Source organism: Dicentrarchus labrax, unplaced genomic scaffold (assembly GCF_905237075.1).
Source record: "Dicentrarchus labrax unplaced genomic scaffold, dlabrax2021, whole genome shotgun sequence".
Taxonomy (NCBI): domain Eukaryota; kingdom Metazoa; phylum Chordata; class Actinopteri; family Moronidae; genus Dicentrarchus; species Dicentrarchus labrax.
The window spans coordinates 6,135,434-6,154,826 of record NW_026136701.1 but is presented as its reverse complement, the minus strand read 5'-3'; the positions used below and the strand labels follow the sequence as shown (position 1 = coordinate 6,154,826).

Here is a 19,393-nt window from a genome sequence, read left to right as displayed (position 1 = left end):
ATTTTGTTAGTTTCTGTCACATTTTGGTTTGATTGTATGCTGTTATCTTTGTCAGATTCTTTGTGTAATTGTGTATTTTTTGTTGTTGAGGACCCACATGAAAACGAGATGTTACCCTCGTAACTACGAAGGGGGTTACTGTAGTGAGGGAGAGCTCCCCCCCCCCCACCGTGGATGGTCAGCCATCAAGCTGTGAGGATAAGCAGTCAACATCAAAAAAGTTTTATATTTTATCACTGAGGACAGCTTGTGTGAGTGCTCTTCTTCCTTGATGACATTATTTTCCAAAATAACAGCTGTTCTCCAACAGCGCTGCACCTGGTTCTGTAACAGCCCCGTCATGTTTGACCACATGGAACTTTTACATAACGTTGTGAAAGCCAAAAAGACATTATTCCACCAGACGGATGAACCCAGCAATGTTACAGATTCTATGGCTGAAAGGGGCTGAAGAGGGGAAGAAACAGAGAGTGATAAATAACACAGGGGAGGTGTGTAACCAAGCAGGAGAGGGTTGTCCGGCCCTGAGAAAAGCAGACCCCCCCCTCGTCCCAGGCCTATAGCTGCCATTCAACAAGCACATACACACAGAGCCAGGGAGCAGGTTGGGTTCAACCGCAACAAATTACCTAAATATGGTTCTGAAAAGGCCTTTGAAAAGAGTTCAATTGGAAGCCGTTGAAAATGATAATAATACTTAAAGAAACCGGGGGAGATTTAAGAGCCTCGTTGTGTGGACACAATGTCAGAGCCCTGTCCATAATTTCACTGACTTCAGAGGACGAGAAAGGAAGAGTGTGAAGTCCCCTTTTTCTAACTTGCTTGTATTTTTTGTGGAGTCGGAGGGAGGGAGACCCATTAAACCAGAAAAAGAAGGAGAGAGGAAGAAAATCAGAAAAACGAAATTTTCAGCCTGAGTGGTTTTTCCAAATGAAATCTAAAAGGTCCCAAACACAATGGAGTCCTTTTTTTTCCCCTTTGCTGTGTGTGTGAGCGTACACGGGGGGTTGGTTGGTGGTGGGTTACCTTTTAAAGAGTGCCCAGCAGTGGACGTGTTTGGCATTTGTGGCCCTTGTCGCTCAATTGTACGTTCGCCATAGTGGCTGCCGTTAAACTGACGTTGGGCGCTGCCTGTGCCCCGTACGGCCGGGCATATTCCCCCCTCCCCTCATTCAGCTGGTCAGTCGTGGGGGTGAAATCACGACTCTCTCTCTCTCTCTCTCTCTTTCTCTCTCTCTCTCTCTCTCTCTCTCTCTCTCTCTCTGTTCACATCTGTTTGTTGGCCCCTCGCCCCAGAGGCAGTCAACATGGTTGCTGAGCACTGCTGTTAACTAAACTGGCAACTCAATATGTTTCTTACATAAGGACAGAGAGAGAGAGGGAGAGACATTCACCTGTAATAAGTGCACTCTGGTTATGTGGAGCACATGGTTAATGCTGACAATACACAGCTCCAGAGGGCAGAAGCAATAACAAATATTTGGCAACATCCATAGACCTGCACATGGACCAGGACTACAAACAAAGTAAGATACCAGGGTAGACCAACTTTTTAAAAAAAACACACATCCCTAGAGAGTCCAAAATTGGCCCTTGGGCCACGGTCACATCTTCGGAGCAAAAGTCACAGCCTTGAGTTACTGAACAGATTGTGTGTGTTATTTTAGAAATTAAAATAAAAAAGGTCAGTAGAATACTTCCTGTTAGGCTACTTAAGTGCAGCAAACAGACTGTGTTTGTGGTGTGTGTTCAGGTTTTGTTCATAGTTTTGTCTGTGTGTGTGCATGTGTGTGAGCGTGTGTGTGAGAATGTGTGTATGTGCATTTACGCGTCTGTGCGGAAAACTAAACTAACCCCTCAAATAACCCATGTTTATGTCATTATTTAGAGTCATTTAGTAGTATTGTAATGTGTGGACGTAATGTACAAGTGTGCCGTCCTTTTGGTTTCTATGTGTATATGTGAGTGTGTGCGTGTACGTGTGCGAGTGTGTGTCCTGACCTCGGGGAGGTTGTGGCTGTGGGTTCCACTATTTCTTTCCATTTAGTTTCCACTTCACAGCCTACAGCACACATTAGCCACACAACCCCTGGGAAAAGGCGCGCGCACACACACACAGGGAGCGACACACTCGTTCTCTCTCACATCCACCCACACACAAACACACAAAGGCTCCCCACTCAGGGGGTACATGGAACTGTGGGGTAATCACAGCCTTACAAATCCACATTCCTGTGTTATAACAAAGTGACTGCTGCTGAATTGTTGCACCTTTGACAACTCCATCGTTACATAGCTACCACCGCTTAAAGAATACTGACGTAAGATCTCGTATGCGCAGGTTGCACACACGATACGTAAAGAGTAAGTGTGCTGCTTTTCTCTTTTAGATCTGATTTTAGACAGTTTTCACTCTTTTTGTACGTTTCATAGACCAAACAAATCCAAAACATTATTGGCAGATTAATCAATAATAACAATAATCTTAATGGCAACAGAGAATACTACTAGTATTATATTGTCTGTATTTGACTTTTTAAGCAAAACGGATCACATCATCATCTAGACCTCATCATTTATGATGAATGATTTTTTGGTAGAGAAGTCCTGAGCCAGCCGGTATCAGAGCCGACACAGCCATATTTTAATGGATCGGTGTTGGTTAAAAAAAAGCCGATCAAATCCTTTCTTTACTGAACTGAACTCTTCTGTGTGTTGTCCATCACAACCTGCCCCCTTAATGACAGCAGAGCTCTACAGAGAGTGAGAATGAAAGTGTGTGAATTCTGATGTCCAGGTGAGCAAAATACACAGATTCGCTAAGCTCGGAATGAATCAGTTATTATGCTCATCTTTGTCATCTTTATTCATTAGCAAAAAGCAGTGTACAAAATGCCTTCACAAGTTGAAATGACAGCCGGCAGCAGATCATATCAGCTGTCACTAATTAGTATTAATTCTGTGAGTAAGTTGATAACGGGCCAAAATGAAACTAGTCTGTTGTCTGTTTTGTGTGCTTTCTTCAGCCGGTGTCCGTACTCTGGCCCACAGATTCTTTGTGAGGGAGGAACTCTGTGCACTGCGAGCATTTTTTGTAGTTCCAAGTAAGTAAGTCCAACAGAGTGACACATTTTCTCCAATTAAACGCTCTAGTTGACCCTTAACCCCTAAACCCATCACCTTAAATTCACATTCTCCCAGTTAAACTTTACATAACACCAACTCAAGACTATCAACTTAATATTCTTTAACCAAGATGTCCACCATTTTTATTAAGAAGCTTGTGAAAGTCGTGTCAGATTAAGAAGGCTACAGCTGTTATTATAGTGTCAGGACACAGTAATGGCAGGCACTCATTATTAAAAGACTATAGTAGAATCTGTACCAGAAAAACTTGACATCCCTAGTTCAAGCCCAACACCTGGTGAAGTTTAATGTGATTTTTGTTTATATCTAATATATTTTGGGTTATTTACTTAAAAAACTGACAAGAATGTGAATCAGTATGTGATAAACCAGATAAGCAGAAGTGAAATTCAACTGTGACGTTACTTCAAGATGATACGTTACATATATATTATTTTCTCTAATTTTTTGAGCACAATGACCAATTAGAGAATACAGTATATGTAACGTATCTTGTCATATAGCATCAGAAAGTGTCATCAGAATGTCCAATTAGCCATCTTAATTATCACTCCAAAAATCTTATAAAGTGTGGATGAAAAGTAACATTTACAGCCTTGCCAATGTTAAACTTTGATCAGCAGCCAGTATTCCTTGACCTCGCCCTCCATTTGGCCTTCATGGCGATAGAGGGCCAGCAGTGGTCTGTGTAGCCAGACATATGAATACAGCGCTCAGTAGAAAAATGAGCACAACTCCTCCTCCTCCTCTCAGATCCCTATATATATACACCCAAACAGCAGACATTTCAAAGACGAGTCGAAAAGAAGTAACTAAGGAGTAAAAACAAAGAGACAACTATCCGTCCAGTAAAAGCTAGTGCCAGGGCGCCATCTGCTCATCCGCTCAGTGGAAGTGGTGGCTTCCAGGGCAGTCAAAGACAGCGCTGGAAGATTGAGGAGAGGGGGCTCCCTTTGAACCCTGTGAACGAGCAGGGGAATTAAGTTTGGACAGAAAGCGTCCCGGCAGAAGGCTACCAGCCGAGCCAAGCGGTAGCAGGAAGCGAGCGCCTTGTGTTTCACGAAATTTACGGTGACGGGTCCATCCACCAACCATCTGGACCAGCATAAATAAATTTAACCAGACTGTAGAGAAAAGGGCACGGAAAAACAGTTGCACTATGTTGAGAAAACACACCAGGAAAGGGCGCTTTCCACTCTCCAAACGGAGGTAAAGATGATGTGGATTAAATAGGAAATGAGGGGGAAAAGAGTTTTGGAAATCCATCATCCTCTGAATGTGAAAAGATGGATGAGGAAGGAGAGCAGAGAAGAGATGAGGAGAGGGAGGAACGGAGTAAACATTGTAGTGACAGTTGGCGATGGGAGAGCAAGGTCTAAGATTCTGTCCGTAAATCTCTCTCTCTCACACACACACACACACACACACACATACACACACACACACACACACACACACACACACACACACACACACACACACACACACACACACTTTCTTTCACTCTTTGTTTATGTCTCAAAGCCACTGACATCACTGTCCGCCACTGCTGAGGACAACGGTCCCAGCCATGAGAAGCGACCAATCGCGAGGGGAGAGCTGTGTGTAAGTGTGCATGAGCAGTTGTCTGCTGGAGTTGTTGTACAATCTACCCGCAGCTCGGTGCCATGTTTACCTTCAGAGATAAGACATGTGTGTCCGTTACGCTCTAATCTCTGGGGAAAACTTAGTGACTTGTGAACAGTACGAAAGCAAGAGTTAGAGAGAAAAGAGCGCAACTTAATGCCCTAATAGTAGAGTAGTTTTTAAAACTGTGTTTCAGCCACACGTCTTCTTCTGTGCATCAGTTTTAAATTGCTTTGTCATTTTCGATTCCCTGCCAGATCAAGTGAATTGACCTTAAACAACGAATCACTTCATGTTGGCCGGGGAAAAAAACGTTTCGATTTCGAGAGCAAACAAAGTCTTTGCCTTCTGCTGTGATGCCTTCAGCCAAATTAAATAAGCAATCATTTATATTAGTGATAAGAGGAGGCTCTGGTCAAGAAAGCGGGACTGATATGTGGTTATTAGCATCTCAAAGTAATAATACAGCCAAAGGCCCAGCTCGCCATGAATATGTAGATATGGAATGCATTACACCTTTTTATGTAGCATTTAAGTCATAATATCCACTTTACCACTGGCACCTTTTAAACTTTTAACTGAGTTGAACTTTACTGAAGCTTTTATTTTGGTGATATCCAATTAAAAGCTGCACTTTTCCCCTCAAAATGTATACTTTGTGTTAGAGAAGATGCTGCCAAATGCAAAACACTTCATGAAATCCCACAGTAACACTCAAATAGTTCAAGGACCACCAGTGTGTGATTTACTGGCATCTTGCAGTGAAGTGGCAGCTAACTAAACACGGCTAGCATCTGTATTTGACAACCTGTGAATGAGAACGGGCTCTGAAGTGTTTAGGAGTAACTACCGTAGCCACAAAACTTGCGGAAAATGTGAAAGGGCCTATCTACAGAAACATGGCGGTTCAACATGGAGGACTCCATGGAAGGCGACCCACAGAGTCTGTAGATAAAAACAGCTCATTCTATGGTAGGCAGGGGACGATATTAAAATTTCATGTCACAAATATCTTGGCCATCATGATAATCATGAAAATATACTGCATACTTTTAAAATGGAACTAAAACATAGAATAGTTTTATTAAGAAAGTGGTTCGGAACCCAAAAAGATAGCAGGTTCTTCTTGGGAACTAAATTGGGAGTGCAAAGTTCTACACATTGTTGTGCTCCTTGATTACAATGGTTCCTCTCAAAACTGGTGGTTCCAAGAATCTTGAACAAAACCCGTTCAAGAACCAGAGCTAATTTAGTGGAAACAGGGTATGTGTGTGTGTGTGTGTGTGTGTGAGGGGCAGTAAAGAGATAAATATATTCACAGTGACCACAGAGTTCCACTTAGATCTAGATCTTAAACCGGCACATATCCAAAGCAAAACCCCTTCCATGGGGAAACAATTCAAACCCTCCTTGTGACTATCATTTAATTACATTTGAATCCCTTAGACAGCCATATCTGAACTCACAGAACAGCGCCTAACTATGCAAAAGATTGATTGGCATCTGTCACTGAGCTGAAAATGCGAAAAAAAAAAAAAAACAGACACTAAAAAAGTTCTCAAGACTCAAATCTTCATCCTCCAACCGCTTTCAAATGTTGAGAGAGAGCGAGAGGAGGGAGCGGGCGAGGCTGATAACACCCCCCCACACACACACCCCCTCAAGTTCAGACAGAGCGTATGCATTTTAACGTGGATATGCATCTCAAAAGGACGTGGCGGAAGAAAAAAAAAACACCATCGGGGAGGAAAGCGAGGCTTCAAATGAGCGAGAATGTCAGCAGAGAGTTGGAGCTCTGAGTTTGTGTTTATCACCGTCTCAAGACGGACTGAAGAACTTGGACTGAAGGGAGAGAGAGAGAGGGAGAGAGAGAGAGAAGTGACCTGACTGCCAATGACACCAAACCTCTATTTAAAGCTTCACCAGCGGCAAAGGCCCCGGCACTGACACATTTACCTCTTGGCCTCACCTCTTATCAGCAGCCAAAGAACACTGAAAGCATGTTTATTGTTTACCCAAGTTGCACGGATCAGAGCAGATGGGGCGCTGTGAAAGCAGAGCTGAGGGATGAGAGGGACGGTTCTGTGACTGTGAGTTGAGACACATTTCGGGAACTTTTGGGGCAGAGTTCAGATGATGATGATGTGTGCTTAGCATTGCCATGGCGAACAGCAGGTGATGACATCTCTGCCCGCCGCACTCCAACACCAACACCAACATAGTGGACCGCTCAGATGGAAAACTGCAGGCCTATCAGTCAGTGCAAACTGGGGCAACTTGGGGCAAGTTGTAGGTCGGATGAAAAGATAAAAAGTGTTTCCAAGTTAAAGAGGTATTCTTAAAAACTATAACCCTCTGCTTTTGAGTGTTTATAAAATAAAATATAAAAGGAAAAACACACAGAATAAGAAAGTGAAAGGGGGAAAAGGGGGAGGCAGAGAGTGACTCAACTGGTGGTCCAGCAGCTGCATCCCACCAGCAAACTCAGAGACGTGGCTGCCTCCATGTACAGCATCTCTGTGTGTTTATAAACTTCTATATCTGTGTTACTGCCTTTAAAGTGTGTGTATCTGTGTGTATGTGTGTATGTATGTATGTATGTATGTATGTGTATGTTCACTGAACAAAAGTCAAACTTACCAGGATCCCAGCAAACTGCTTCTCTTCCATCCTTCAGGACCTTGTCGGCAAAGATCCCCTGCCTCGCTCTCTCTCTCTCTCTTTCTCTCTCTCTCTCTGGGATGGACTCGTCCGTCTCTCACTTCCAGAGTTTTGGAGTTTTTCGGAGGTGGCGTTCGCTCGAGCGTCCCGGTCCCTCCTTCGTTCCTCTGCTGCGTTGCCTGCGAGTGTAGCTGGAGTGGCGTCGCTGCTTTGTGTTAATTCTGCCCTAATCCAGAAACTTTTCTATGCTGTGAAAAGAACATGTGACAGGCAGAGAGGGGTGGAGGGGCGGAGAGGAGTGGGGAGGGAGTGGAGGGGGTGGGGGGCAAGGCAACACATTTTAGTTACTTGTCCCCTTGGCCACGTTCAAAACAATCCTTCGGCCTTTGTACATGACCTGCAGCGAGGTAGAAAGTGTAAAAATACAAAACCGAATGTCTCAGAGTTCAATAAACTGAGAGTGGAAATAAAACTTGTTAGAGAGGAGAAGTTAGAAAAGGAGGCAGAGAGAGAATTCAGAAAACATGTAGTAACAGATTTGCATTTTGTAGCAAAGCAGCTGCCATAACAAAGTGCCCTTTTGTGTAAAGAGATTAACTGTTAGGGGAACGTTTAGACTGCCTACTGACTACTGCTGTATGAGAGCCAAACTGGAAAAGAATACTCAAAAACAGCCTGGATTTGGAAGAAAGTGGCAGAAAATACCTACCAAACAGAGTGAAATGTATCGGAAAGGCTCATATTGGCAAGTTACTTCAAATTTGATGAGTAGCTTTTGGCTCATTTCCGTTAATATTTTACCTGTGATAAATGTGAACGTCAAAAATAAAAAATGTGATAATAACACACATTCTGCAATAATTATAATTTAATTAAGGATAATTAGAGAAGCCTGGTCTGGAGAAACTTTTCCAAGATGAACTGCTATGTAAAAACTGGGGATTTTTATTTAATCTACAAATTATTCTCTCATTTTAATTAATTGATTGGTCTAAAAAATTATTAATCTTGGAAAAAAATGAAAAATGCTTTGCATTTCATTTGGAATTAAAGAATATTTTTAATTAACGACTAGCCAATTATCAATATAGTTGTTTCTGTTGATTGACCAACTGATGAATCAAATTGAATCTAATTGTTTCTGATGTAGTGAAAATGTTTTAATATAGCTGATTACATAATTTCTTTGGCACTGGTGTATTGTGAAGTGCAAAAAGAGAGGTGACAGGCTCAGGAGGTAAAGCCGCTTGGAAAGGTTTTGGTTGTGGAGGACTCAGGCGTGCGTAATGGTGCTGCACTTGTGAAAATTCAAAGCTCTTTCCCTCAATACAGCGAGAGACTGCAGATGGCTGTCCTGACCCCACACCAATCAGCCGAGGATGACAGGAAGTGGGTTCAGAAGAGACTGCGCTTACAAAGCCTTCATTTTCAACAAAATTCCACCTTATCTTGGCTACATAGTGACCTGTTAGAGAGGGGCAAATATAAGCTACTGGGCCCCTATCAATCCCCCGTTCCTCACACTCCCTGTGGAATGTGTGCAGTACTTGTACGCATTATTGTAGTTGAAATATGCAACATATAAACATAAACCTTTCATAAAGCAGTACTTGCTGTATATCACCAAATACATTTTCAATCAAATTAGCACAGACCAGTTAACACACAGTAAGACTGGAGCTTTCCAGGAGAGTTGGCCACTTTGCCCAGTTGGTAATCAAGCCTTGTCCTACCTCATTTACATGGAACTCCCCTTCCTCTCTTGGGCCATACGTGGTGCAGAGGGAAGGAAAAAACATGCCGAAGTGCTTCAAGGAAGTTAGGAAAACCAAATTCTTGTAATTCATATGTAAGTCTCTGCAAGGCGATGGGCAAAAATCAGATTTTTTTTATCTCGACAAACTGCTCACTTACACAACAATCTAATTAGACATCTGAATGCTTGATTTGCTCAAACAACAGCCCAAAATGCAAATATATTCAATTTATAGTGATATAAAAGAGAGAAAGGCAGCACATCCTCACATAGGAGAAAGTGGAACCAAAGAATGTTAGTCGTTTTTGCTAGAAAAAATGCCTTCAACGATCCCACAACTTTATAAAAATAGCTGATTAATCAACTGATACCTTAAAATTTATTTTAACAACTTTTTAAATAACATGATTACATAACTTCTTTGACACTGATACACTTCAGTTCTTCACAAATATATTTAAAAAGTTGTAGAGGACACTGAAGTCATCAGCTCATTTGTACATCTCACAGTAAATCCTTTAAGCTGTCATGTGGAGACCAGAGTGTGAGTCAAACACTGTAACTCTGCCGCATGTCTCCCTCCACCTGACTCTGAACAAAAACCCTAGACGGTGAACTAAAAGCATCCCAGCAAAGGGAGAGAAAAAAGTGGCCCAATATAGCCACCATTCAGTGTTAAACACACACATAAACAGCCTCTCACATGTACAGGTCCCTACAGGGATTCAAAAATGCCCCGGGACATCCATCATACACAGCTCGCTGCACATTGATGAAAGGAGGACATGAAACAAAATTAGATTAAAAACTGAGCCTTACCATCCACGTTATGATGTCTGAAGAAAACAGAAAGAAAGGAAGGGAAACACCAACTTCTGCATCAGTAAAGGGAAGCGGCTCAGCTGTGAGTTACTAACTGGTGCGAAGACTGAAGTCTATGATCAAGTCACAGTGGTCTGGCCCCATCCCACTGGTTGACTCTACTAATGTATGTACACAAGGCAGGAGTTGAGCCGAGGCTATTGGGCCATCCCAGGAGGAGTGGCAGTAAGAGGTTACATTAAACACACTCTGAGACCTGACGTGTCTGTTAGCTGTTATGACAGATGTTCCCGCCTAAATAATTAGTTACCAAGCATGGTTTTTATTAAGTACCCTGGTACATCCTAAAGGTCAAATGAATTGAGTTGAAATTGGTTTGTATAAAAGTGATGTCAGCTTTAAGGGTTTGTTTGCTTTACTCATTCATTCATTCATTGTTTCAGGTGTTCTATCAGCCAAACATGCCGACTATTCTCTGGTTCCAGCTTCTTAAATATTAGGACTTGCTTTTCATTTTAATTTGAACATCTTTTGGTTGTGGGGTTTTTTTTTTCTTCTTTTTTTTTTAGTTTTTGTGAAAAGCTAATGGCAAAACACAGGGACTCTGCTGATCCAGCAGTGAGTGGCTCAGGAGGTGAAGCAGCTTGGAAACAGGTTTTAGCTGTGGAGGATTCAGGTGTGCGTACTAAAAGCATTTTCCCTCAATACACAGAGAGACTGCAGATGGTTTTCCTGACGCCACACCAATCGGCCGAGGATGACAGGAAGTGGGTTCAAAAACAGACTGCGCTTACAAAGCCTTCATTTGTAAGCACAACAACACTCAGACACCTTAAGTGGCTACATATGGCCAGAGTAACCTGTCAGAGAGTCATGCGTTAACAAAGCACTTCAAGGAAGAGAAGAAAACACCAACTTCTTGTGGTGGATATGTAAACCTCTGCATGGCTACAGGGGCAAAAACCATGTGATATTTTTTCACTTAATGACATGCCAAAAGGCAGACTGTATCTCAGCAATCTGCTAACCTAATCAACACCCTAATTAGATTTTTATGAGCCTGCTTGGTTTTCTTTTTGAGAATCATGTGTGACTAGATTGTAATGAAGGCAATTAGGGAACTGTGAATAAGGACAGAAGAAAATGTAAAGTAAATGAATGAATAAATAAACGGTTTAATGCCGGTGGAGAATGAAAATGTTTCCCTTTTAGCATTCTTTACACAACTATTCCTGTCACTTTTCCTGTGAACAACCAAGTGCAACACTATGAATGCCTTCCACGACTGTCATTGACCATGTCGCCCAACATGTGCCCCTCTCTATGAAGCCTGGGTTTTCACTCCTCTTTCCAGTGTGGCAGTTCAGGACACGTACAAGTACTTTTGATCTAAGGCCTCTCCTCGCCTTGACTTTCTATGTCTCTAAGGTTAAATGAGTCTAGTAAGTGACAGACAACAACTATAGAGGTGAAGGAACTTGTGACTGCTGCAACAAAGGTCTGTTCTTATGCTCTTAGGTAAAGAGACAAAGACTCATAGCAAGAAATGGAAATATTAGCCTACCATTGGTGAAAAGAAATGGGAGGATGCCGCATAGTTACTCATTGACCACGATGAGTATTTCTTTGTTAGGGCCCCATTTTGCTTGATATATTGAACTTTTGAGCCAAAGAACTGCAGGTCACGTGGCACACAGCTAGATAATTAGTTTAGTTCTAATTTCTTTATTTTGTTAAACCACCTTTGAAACAGAAAATGAACAGAGGTGAAGCCATACCAGAGAAACTCATTAATTACTTTTCTTTTATCCAACATACAGATGCAACACCAGCCTCCTGTACTCATGCAATCATACAAGTTCCCCCCTGTTTGCATTCTACATCTACATTGTAGCAGTGTGGGGTCTGACATGGGGTAAAACACAGTGGGTTCAAGACAAAATAGCAGACATTATTGCTAGTATTTACAATGCATCATATTTTTAGGCTTGCAAAGCAGCTATTATCAATAATGTCAATATGCAGTGGTATGATTGGGACTCCACAAGCTCTGTTTTGTAATGATAGACAGCCTCTTTCTTACACTGTGCACAGAAAGGTAAATATGACTTAGAAATTGTGACAGCACTCAAAGCAGCACTAACTATGCTTTGGCCTTTGTTCAGCACGCAGTAAATAGAGCCAGCAAGCTATGCATCACTTTGGACTGCTAAAAAAATAAGAATTCTTACAATAAGGCAATGACATTGGGAATGAGAAGATATGGGATTTTAATATGAAGTGCACAAATCTGGATTTTTTTCTTAATAGTGCCATTCAAATAATATTGACTGCCGTGGCAGACGAGGGAAAGGGAGGAGTGCTGTGAAAACACACAATCTATAGCAGTAAATCCATCAGTAAAGACAGCAATGTGGACTCAAAACCACAGTTAAAAGCACTGTGCTGAAGCATAGAAAAGTAAAGCTTTTAGAAAACACACAACATAGGCAGTACACCAACGTACATACAACTTATCACACATTTTGATCAAAATAGATCATTTTGACTTCAAAATAGAGATTTCTCATGAGTGACATTATAGTACAGCATGAGCATATAACACAGTTACCATATATATTTCACTGCAGTCAATACCTGTGATAATCTAAAACCGTAGGCTTTGTTGTTTAGTCAGGTGACTGAATGATGGCCGTATATACTCACTTAACCACCCAGCTGTGTGTTCAGTGTCGGGTGGAGGCTGTGGTTTTATTCTAGTTTTGACCACTATCGCTTGTCCCTGTAACTTTTAGTTGTTTTTTAAAATTTCTTTGGAAATTATGGAGCCATTTTTGTTAAAGTTTGCAACTTTTTTATCTGGTGAAAAAAATAATTAGAAGTTCAACAAGCTGGGAGTGCATTATGAGAAACACCACAGACTTTACCCGCTCAGCAGCAGAGGGAATGAACTGAACATGCCTTTATATATTATTATTATTATTATTAATAACAACTTTTCCTTCTGAGATATGTCCAAATGTCTGCCTAGGAACAAAGGCTTATTGGCTACATGTAACATGAAAAGGGGTCACAGTGAGGAAACCACAGAGAATTACCATCCAACTCAGCTAGAGGTTGTTAGCCACCGTGCTGGCTTTCAGCGTGTGTGGTTGTAGTTAGAGTTAGAGTAGTTAGAGTGTGTCTCACACAACACATCTATAAAGACGATGGATATCTGAATGTAATTCTTGATACTTACATGTACACAAAGAGAAATTATTTGTTATTGTTTTCTTTTAGCCTATTTACTACAATTACAAACGGCATTTCTGCAATGACCCAAGAGAGAACACTTTTCACTATGAATACTAATATGCAGAACATAAGCACGGTTGCCAGACTCACTGGGTGGTCTTGATGGCCGTGTAGATTATCAGACCAGGGAGCACTTCCTCTCAGGTTGTATACAAAACCCACCTGATGTTTCGTGCCTGAAACATCCCTGAGATGTTGATATTGAGCCTCTGCACTCCTGAACAAACACCAAACAGCTAAGCCGAACTACACTATGGGGCCCCCTAGTGGTTGCAGCATATAGATCCATCCTGTTCTTTCTGACCATTGTCCTGTCTCCTCTCTGCACAACGGGGTTAAACAGAGAGCTTTAATGCAAAACACAGCAGCATCACCACTGTGCTCAACTTTGATGATGTGTGATCAAAGCACCTGTCCATTAAGTACAGAGATCTCAGACGCTACAGTTAACTCAATGGTGTTATTGTGCTGTATTAATCCAGATATACATACATTATCCCCTCCATCCTCCATTCTGTTCTTTGTTCCAGAACCCTTTCAAAGCATCTCTCCTGACCCTCACATTCTGCGCTAGTCACACATTATCTGTACATTCCACCAGTCCAGACACTGTCTGGACTAATGCTTCACAAAAATAACAATGAAATATCTCAGAGTCTACTGTGAAAACTGTCTTATCAACCCATGGGAAAGCACCACCATAATAAATATTACAAATATGCTGCAGCAGATGCTTTATTAAATATACCGTTACTTTTTTACAAAAAGCCTCCATAAATCGTCTTTGAATCCCAGCTGACCAAGTCTTCCTAGGATTTTTCTTCATATTTAACTATTAACTAACACAACATTGGCATATCGTCACCATATTGTTATGGTGAATATGTTGGCAAACAGTTTTCTACAGCACACACAGATTAACATTAATGTTCATTTGGAGCTGTGTTTCTGTCCTCATCTGTTCTTTCAGCTTAATTGTCTGCACCAACACTTGAGAACAATATCAATATTTTTGGCTGCTAAATGCTCCACTATGCTCATTGGCTAGTTGCTAACTATGCATTGTAGTTTGGGGTTAGGCAGTTAGTGCACAGTGCTTCAGAACTCAGTTGAATCAGAGCTTGAAAAACTGCTGAAAACAGCTGCACTCTACTGGAAAAAAGGTTGATGAGAGGAGTGAGTGTGAACCAAAACAATAAAATTGTGGCTGTTAAACCAAAACGATACACTAAAAACCCCTAAAACGCTACGTAAAGCTGGAGGTAAGCACAGGTTCCAGTCATAATTCTTTACTGGTTTATCGCTACAAGCGCCAGCTTTCACATTGCATGTAGTAATTTGATCCATTGTTTGTATAGAAAATATCAATTTGTCCAGCTTTTGATACCGTAACCAAACTTAAATATCATAATCTTAGTAGTCCAAACTGTCTAAACATGTCAGCATAAATCACCTGACAAGATCTCGCAAACATTTGCCACCTCTAGTTTTAATATGATGACAACACCCTGATGTGGAAGTGAGGCGTTTTACCACTTCACCAATGTTAATGGTTCCCTCTATGTCTTCCCTTACCGTCCAATGACTCTGCAGAGGAACTTCCTATTAATCCTCAAGCTGGCGGCTGGTGTAACAATCTCATTGCTCATTATTCAAATTCTGAGGGTAAGAATTTCAGCCATACTTGAAATGTTCTAAAACAAAGGCATGAAAATAGACCTTCATCACAGCCATCCTCTTCCATTTGTTTTTGTCAGAAACTCCCACGGCTGAGTTTCTTCTACTGTCAGTAGGTGTTGTACCTGACCTGTACTCTGCTGCAGTATGAGTTTGCTGGTGGGAAGTACAGTGGGGGGAACTGGTGATGGAAGCTGTTGCTCTGAGTAGCTTAACCCAAAACAAAGAGAAATTCAATATTTCTAAAATGTGACAGGCACATATAACTAAAAGCTGTCAATCAGTGGCGACTTGTTTTATGCTGGAGCTGCAATGATTAGTCAGTTACTTGATTATTTGTCAACTATTAAAATATTTGCCAACTATTTTAATAACTGATTATTGTTGAGTCATTTTTGAAGAAGGAATGTCCAAATTCTCTGATTTCAGCTTCTCAAATGTGAATGTTTTGTGGTTCCTTTATTCCTCTATGACAGTAAACTGAATATCTTTGGGTTGTGGACAAAATAAGACATTTGAAGACATTGAGCTTTTTGGAAACAGTGATCAACATTTTTCTGACATTTTATGGACCAAACAACAGAATGATCGACAGATTAATAGATAATCAAATAATCATTATCCTCTCTTTCAAAGTCCACACTGGTTATATTAAGTGTGCCTGGGAGAAAGAGCTGGATGTGTCCACTCCTTTTCCTCCTGTTCCCACCTGGGGCTTATCCAGTTTAAGGTTCTACATTGAATTCATCTCTCCAAAATTAAACTTTCAAAATTTTACCCTGAAGTAGATGACAAATGCAACCGCTGTGCACAATCCCCAGCTGACATGTTCTTACTTTTTGGAATTCATTTCTGAAGTCACTGGGGTGGAGGTCCTACCTGGTGCAGGGATAGCTATTTCTGGAGTCCCAGACTTAGTTGAAGACTTAACATTGAAGCAACTAAACATTATAGCTTTCAGTTCTCTTCATGCTCACAGAGGAATATTACTTCTGTGGAAGTCGCCTGCAGCCCATTCGCCATCATCACTGATAGAGGACATAAAGAACTTCATCAGACTAGAAACATTTGCCAGAATCAACCCAAACTTTACTCTACCTCTCTAACTTATCCTATTTTATTTTGACCAAAAAACTGTGTTTCCCTATGCTTAAGACTGTTTGCAATATTTGTGCAATATGTTTCAATTTTAATTGGATGTAGTGTAGACTCCTACACTCACAGCGTTTGATATCCTTTTTCTTACAGCTGCTAAAATGTATGACATCATACAGTGTGACTCACCTGTGTACATGGAGCTTTGTACTTGATGTCCCTGAGCTTGTGACCAAAGGGACAGAATGCATCTTGTGTAGAGCATAATCCATTTTATTTGCATTTTGTATTTTTAGATCTCTTATAATACTTATTTTATTTATTACTATTTTATTATTAACCTGTTTTGCATCAGCAAGGGGGTTGAGTGGTTATCTTTGCATTGTATTTGTATGTTCTGTACAACTGCTGCACCTTCCAATAAAATATTTTATATAATAAAAGAAAATAGTCATTAGTTGCAGGCCTATTTTATTCTCAGTGTCATTTACAATTTGCTTTGTTAAAGCATGCAATTCAATTGTTCATGCCTTGTCTACCCGGGAGCAAAGTGCAATATTGGATACATTATGTAACATGATCATTGTAAGAATGTTAAATGTTACAATCTGGCACAAAAACACTCTTACCTCATTAATCTATTATTTGCGATGGGCGTACTGCATCTGTCTAAGGGAGCAGAATTATAAAAAAGTGACATTCTCATTCAACACTGGAATTTGAGTACTGTGATGTTTTTCTTGTAGGTTTTCAGATATACCATAGCTGTTGTTATTATTTGCACAAATCATGTTTCAAATTAAACACTTACTGTGCTTTTGAGGCACGCATTAAAAGACTAGGCAGTTGTGATTATGGCTATAGGAGTCTCTGTCCTTTCAAAATATGCAAAGTTGTATGCTAAGGAAAGCAAACAGATAACTCCAAGGCCAGATGAAAGAAAGACCCTCTGTGTGTGTGGACAAGGATACGGTGGGAAGGGGGGTGGCGTGTATGCGTGTGAGTGTGTGTGTGTGTTTGGGGGGGGGGCTGGGGGCACTGCCATTCAGGCATGCACAACTACTGTTGACTTACCCTACTTTTACCATTCGGTCCAGCAACCAATTTGGTTATGTTACAGGAATACAAGTGAAACATATATGTAGAACGACTACAATTTTCATTATTGATTAATCTGTGAATTATTTCCTTGAACAATCATTTGGGCTACAAAAAGACAAAGACGTAGACGTAAGTAGTCAAAAATGTCACAATTTCCCTTGTTTTGTACCAGCAGTCTAAAACCTATACATATATTTAATTCACAGTCATAAAACTGAGAACCAGCAAATGTTTAGAACTCAGAAGCTTAAACTAGTTAAGTTTTGGGATTTTTGTTTTAAACATTCATCAATTAATCCACTAATTCTGTCAACTCTAATAATCACTTTGAAAGTGCAAACTGGGTATATGTACAAACACAAAGCCACACACACACACACACACACATTAGTTATATGGTCAGTGTCAGCATTAGTGGCATTAGGAGATCAAAGTATCATTAACTGCTCTTACTATCAATTATATATGGTTTTATATTATCAATTAGAGCCAGAGTGGTAACTCGGCCAGGCTGAAATATACCGGCTGATATTGGTTTATCACAGATATATCTGTAGGCTGATATGTAACAAGACACTGAATTACTGAAACACCAAAGAAATGTTTGAGGTTGTTCAGAGGCAGTGTTAACATGGCACCAGAGAGGACTGTTTTAAATTCCAACTGCTCCTTATCAAAAATGTTTCTTTAGGTTAAGGTTGTGTTTAGGGTTTAGGGATTCACTAACCCAACACACAGGATCAGGGATTGACCAGATGCACCAGAATCACATTAAACACTAACATACATATACGACTTTATAAAGCTTCTAAAGTAACATAAATAAAGTCCGCGCAAGCCTTAACAGAATGCTAAAGTATGAACACCTCAGCTTAAAATCCAGACTTAAGTAATGAGTTACAAATTCATTTTACGTTACACAATTTATTCCCTACTCCATTTTACTCCATTTTAATACATTCAACTAACAATTATTTATTGAGGTGATCAGTTATATTTATGACTTGTCTGATAACCTTTTACTGCCATTTTTTTTCGGTTGTGGGGCTCTTCAAAATGTTAGCAATACAGGGAGGTGCCGATATGAAATTTAGTTTTGTCTGCTATATCAATGCAAAAAGAAAGGCTGGTGGTAATATACTATTTGTGTCACTGCTGCAATTTACAATAAAAAAGTACAAATAGAGCATTTATTTGTTTAAGAAAGAAGCAGCACTGTACCTTCATCGTCGTATCTGTAATGTTTTCCCCCTATAATCCTTATCTGTCTCAAAAGTCAAATATCTGCCGGGTTCTGAAACATAATAATAATAATAATAATAATAATAATAAAAGCCAATACACTTTTAGAAATCCTCCTATAACATAACTGTGTTATGAATACTACAAGAGAGGTTTTATGGTGAATTCTCTATTGCAAAACTGCTACAGATATAGAATATCTCACCTCTGAAACTTCTCTCAGTGACAGACAGTGTTTAGAAAATTTCAACACGGAAATGCCCCCACTTGAATGAGGAAGGGGGGGGGAGGGGGTTTCTTTCCTCATTGAAGTGGAGCCACAACAAGGGGGAGGCCACAAGCAGTGCCACGTGTTTCCCCCTTGCTGGTTAACATTAAATAACAGCTTTAACAATCTGCATCCCAATATGAATGACTGAATGACTGAATGACTTTATTACAGGGTCCACTTCATTGACGCGCTTTGAATGGCTTCCCCATGACTAGATTGTCAGATCTGACACATCTACAGCCCCAACATTACACACAAAGTTGCTCATATCGTAGGATTAGAACCACATTGTAGCCTGTGCTGCGCTTATTATCCAGTTAGAGACCATTACATTAGAGTTGAAACACAACAAACTCTCATGAGAAGGCGTTGTCTTACCGTAGAGGTGAGCTCTGGTCTTTTGCCTTGAGTGTGCTGTACATATATAGGGGTTATTATTTTCCGCCAATATTGGCTTATTGATAGTTGCATCACCTTAGTCCTCCGCCCCCCCTTCGGCCACAGCCGGGACTCCTCCTTAAGCCCCTCCTTTCTCAGCTCCTAAATAGGGCGGGGGTCAGCAACATGTGAGGGCTCCTTGTGTGTCCGCACAACCTGTCAGAGGCTCTTACTAGTGCTGCTGAGGGCTGCCGTCTGTCTTAATAATAGCTTACAAGCAGTATTTGTCATTAAGATGAGCTAAATTACAACTTCATTAT

At 40.7% G+C, this 19,393-nt stretch overlaps 1 protein-coding gene across 2 annotated transcripts in view; it reads right to left on the bottom strand.

Annotated features, from left to right (window-relative positions):
• The window catches only part of slc6a9 (solute carrier family 6 member 9), a 73,201-nt gene extending 54,107 nt beyond the window's left edge, over positions 1 to 19,094 (bottom strand). Inside the window, exons 1-2 of one of the 2 annotated variants that reach the window (XM_051396664.1) lie at positions 19,074 to 19,094; positions 7,414 to 7,682 (exon numbers count right to left, since the gene is read on the bottom strand). In XM_051396664.1, the coding sequence (XP_051252624.1) occupies positions 7,414 to 7,443 (30 nt within the window). In that variant the 5' untranslated portion in view covers positions 7,444 to 7,682; positions 19,074 to 19,094. Of the gene's footprint in view, positions 1 to 7,413; positions 7,683 to 10,009; positions 10,172 to 19,073 lie in introns of those variants that run through there. The other variant, XM_051396656.1, reaches the window with a different exon arrangement.
• Between the last annotated feature and the right edge of the window lie 299 nt (positions 19,095 to 19,393).